This window comes from Melospiza georgiana, chromosome 28 (assembly GCF_028018845.1).
Source record: "Melospiza georgiana isolate bMelGeo1 chromosome 28, bMelGeo1.pri, whole genome shotgun sequence".
Lineage (NCBI taxonomy): Eukaryota > Metazoa > Chordata > Aves > Passeriformes > Passerellidae > Melospiza > Melospiza georgiana.
The window spans coordinates 1968430-1972384 of NC_080457.1; the positions used below are offsets into that span (position 1 = coordinate 1968430).

Below are 3955 nucleotides of genomic sequence, written 5' to 3' on the forward strand. Positions count from 1 at the left end.
GAATGCGGCAAACCGGGCCGGAGACCCCCGGGCCGGGCGCAGCCCCGCCAGCCCCCCCGGAGCCCCGCTTGCATAGCTGCGGGCTCCGCCAGCTCGGCAAAACCGGGGCGGCTCCGCTGGGGAGGTGGGGGGGTGTATTTTTTTTTTTTTTTTTAATTATCATCTTTTTTTTTTCTTTTTTTTTTTTTTCCTTTTTTTTTTTCCTTTTTTTTTTTCCCCTTTTTTTTGCTTTTTTTTTTTTTGTTTGTTTGTTTTTTTGTCTTTTCTTTTCCGTTTCAAGTTTTTTTTTTTTTTTTAAAACAGGTAAAAAACGTCCTGACACACGCGCTGCGAGGAGCTCCCGGGGCGGGGAGCGGGGCCGGGGCCCCCCCAAAGCAAAGTGCATCTCGGAGCGTCCGCCGGGCCGGGCCTCTTGCATAGATAGAAATTGGGGTTCGTTCCTCCCTGCGCCTCTTTATTGCTTCGGAAAGTTTCGCTCCGCGCCGAGCGCGGGCTCCTCTCGCTCCCACGGGCCGGGGCAGCGGGTGTCCAATGCCGGGGGGGTCCGGGAGGGGTCGGGGTCAGGGCTGGGGAGGGGGAGAAACGGCCCAAAATGGGGGTGGGAGGTGGGGGAAAAAAAATTCCCAAAAAAAATTAGCGTAGAAAATTGAATTAAAACGAATTAAAAGTGAAACGAAGCGGCTCGACCCAAAGGGTCGCGCTGGGGAGCGGGGGGGGTTTCGGTGGGCTGGGTGGGGGGGTCGGCCCGTGTGGGGCGTCTCCCCTTGTAAAATAAATTAATAATAATAAATTAATAACAAAATAATAATAATAATAATAATAATAATAATAATAATAATAATAATAATAATAATAATAATAATAATAATAATAATAATAATAATAGTAATAATAATAATAGTAATAATAGTTATCATAGCTGTGATAGTTATTATAACAACAGCGACGTTAACAGCGATGATAATAAAATAAGCCAATAAATTACGTGAAATAATAAAAGAAGCAGCAATAAATAACGAAAATTTTCAAAACAACGAAATCGACCGGAATTAAAAAAAAAAAAAAAAAAAAATTAAGGGAAAGGGAAAATCCTCCCAAAAAAGCACTTTGTCCCCACGGGGCGCGGGGACCCGCCGCCGGGGCCGGGTCCCCATATTGCACCAAAGCCCACGGCGGAGCCCCGGGGGCCGGTCCGCGGGTGGGGTGGGGTGGGGGGGTTTGGGGGAGTCTCCCCCCCGTCCCCGCCACCTCGGCGATGGGGAGGGGGTCTCGGGGAGGGGAACGAGGGGGGTCAGTTGTGGAAGAAGGCGTTGAGCTCCTCGTACATGGGGCCCCGCTCGTGCGGGAGGTGCATGTCGTAGGGGAAGATGTTCTCGGAGTGGACCCCCCCGCGCATCCCCGCCGAGCCGAAGACCAGGTTGTGAGCGGCGGGGCGGGAGCCGGGCAGCGCCGAGTAGTGCATAGAGTAGTGGTAGCTTTTCTCGTGGTCGGGGGATGAAGAGTCCTGCTTGAGGGAGAAGTTGCCGTTGATGCAGAGCGGCGGGCTGAGCCCCCCGTCGTACTCCGAGCTGTTGTAGTCGGGGGAGGTGTTGCCGTAGAGGCTCTCGTAGGCGGAGGCGCAGTAGCCGTGTGTCCTCAGCCCGTGCGGCCCGGGGCCGGCGGCGGGCGGGCAGGGCGCCGCGGCCAGCCGCGAGCAGGGGTAGGGGTAGGGGTGCACGGCGAAGGAGGCGGCGTTGGGGCCGTGGAAACGACCCCCGTCCTGGCCCTGCTCCGTCAGGAAGTTGCGGGAGTTGAGCTGGAGGCAGCCGGCCACCAGGTTGGTGGTGGGCTGGGACAGCCCCTTGCACAGAGTCTGCACGTAGGAGACCAGGTCGGGCCGCTTGCCCGAGCGCAGGATCTCGGAGAGAGCCCAGATGTAGTTCTTGGCCAAGCGGAGGGTCTCGATTTTGGAGAGTTTTTGCGTTTTGGAGTAGCAGGGCACCACCTTGCGCAGGTTGTCCAGGGCCGCGTTCAGGTCGTGCATCCGGTTCCTCTCGCGGGCGTTCGCCTTCTGCCGCCGCAGCTTGGAGCGCTCCAGCCGCGCCTTCGTCATCTTCCTCTTCTTGGGGCCGCGCTTCTTGGGCCGCTCGCCCTCCGCCTCCTCCAGGCCTTCCTCCTCCTCCTCCTCCTCCTCCTCGTCCCCTCCTAGCTCCCCTTCCTCCTTGCTCTCTCCCAGCGAACCCTCGGGCGGCTCCTCGGGGAGGGCGCAGCCCTTGGCCGCCCGCTCCTCCTTCTCGCTCCGGGCATCCTCCTCGCACTCCTCGGCCCAACCGGGGAATTTCGGGACTTCGGGGACCAGGCTGGGCTCGCTGAAAAGTCGCGTCAACATGGTGGCTGCAGCGGGGGGCAAAGAGCCAGGCGTTACCGGCGGCCCCGCCGCCCGCCGCCCCCTCCCCGCCCCGCTCCCACCCGCCGGGACCGGCGAAAACGAATTGGGCGCGGGGCCTCCGGCCGCCGCCCCCCGCCCCCGCCGCCCGACCCCGGGGCCACCGGGGCTCTCTCGGGGCGCGGCGATTCCGCCCCGGCCCGACCCCCGCCGGCCCCACCGCCGGGGTCCCCGCGGCCGCCGCCCGCGCCCCTCTCCCGCTGCCCCGCGCCCCCCCCGGCCCCGGCCCGCCCGGTGCCCCCCCCCTCGATGCCCCGAGGGCCGGGCCCGGTGTCGCCGGTCCCTCTTTGACGCCTCCAACTTTTCCCCGCCGCGGGCGCGGAGCAGCCCCGGTGGCGGCTCCGCCACCGCCTTCCCGGGGCCGGCGGGGGTCGAGGCGACACCGCCGCCCCCCCCCGCATCCCCAGGTACCCCCCGTACCCGCTCCGGCCCGCTCAGCCGCGCCCGCCTCCCCCTCCCCGCCCCGGGGCTCCCCGCGGCCGCCGGAGCGCGGCCCGGTAAAACGCGGCGGCACCAACCGGGGGGCGGCGGGGGGCGGCGGGGGCGGCCGGGGCCCCCCCCCGGGGGTGCGCGGTGGCCGCGGGCGGCGGCGCTGCCGGGGGCGCCCCCGGGGCCGGTGGGCGCGGCGGGGCCGGGGCGGGGGCGCCGCCCGGGGCGAGGGCCGGGGGCGCCGGGGGGCAGCAGGGGGGCGGCTCCGCCAGGTCGGGCCCCCCCGGGGCGGCGGCGAGGCGGCTCCGCGCTGATTTCGTTGATGCCGCTCGGCCGCCGCTGCCCGCTCCGTCCCACCGGGAGCGCGGAGCCCCGGGCGCGGCCAGGCTCGGGGAGGGGGGAACGGGGGCGGCGAAAGCCCGAGAACCCCCCTTGGGGGAGACTTCGGCGGGGGGAGAAAACGAGAAAAGCCCATCAGCGAGGAGCGGGAGAAGCGAGGGCCGGGGGACAACGAAAGATGGGGGGGAAAAAAGGGCGAGACGCGGCGGAGAAACAAAATCAACATGGAAGTTGCCTTTTCTCCATTCAAGTTTCCTCCGCTGCCCTCCCAAGCCTCCACTTCTTACATAACTCACCTTCGGGCGGACCGCAGGAATTCTTATTTCATTGTTCCCAGCATCTTCTGGGAGCGGGACGCGGCTCCTTGAGGTGCTCCAGCCTCCTGCAGTCCTCTATCCAAAAGGAGGCGAGAGTGGCATCTCTACCCAGCAAAGGGGGTACCAGCTCTGCTGCCAGTGCCATATGGTTGGCACGTCATGCGCGAGAGCTATCACATGAGAGCTAATGATTGACATGCGCTTGCATTCAGGGAGATTTGTCTCTCTGGGGAAGGAGGACTCGCCATCTGTCACTCTGTACTCTAAAAAAAAAAAAAAAGAAAAAAAAAAAAGGAAAAAAAAAAAAAAAAAAAGAAAAAAAAAATCCTCTTCCAAATCTCCAGCTCTGCCTACACGCTGCAAAATGGGAAAATGGGACCCGGGCGAGATGCGGGCGATGGCGGGGCCGGGAGGAACAATGGAGCCGGCGGGGAAAGCGGCCATC

The 3955-nt window shown here is 63.1% G+C and overlaps 1 protein-coding gene across 1 annotated transcript; it reads right to left on the reverse strand.

The window, feature by feature from the left end:
* Positions 1-278: 278 nt before the first annotated feature.
* NEUROD2 (neuronal differentiation 2) lies at positions 279-3693 on the reverse strand. The gene is made up of 2 exons (XM_058041675.1): positions 3490-3693; positions 279-2373 (listed from the first exon to the last, which is right to left on the reverse strand). The coding sequence occupies exon 2, from the start codon at positions 2366-2368 to the stop codon at positions 1292-1294; it is 1077 nt and encodes a 358-aa protein (XP_057897658.1). The 5' UTR covers positions 2369-2373; positions 3490-3693; the 3' UTR covers positions 279-1291.
* Positions 3694-3955: the final 262 nt, after the last annotated feature.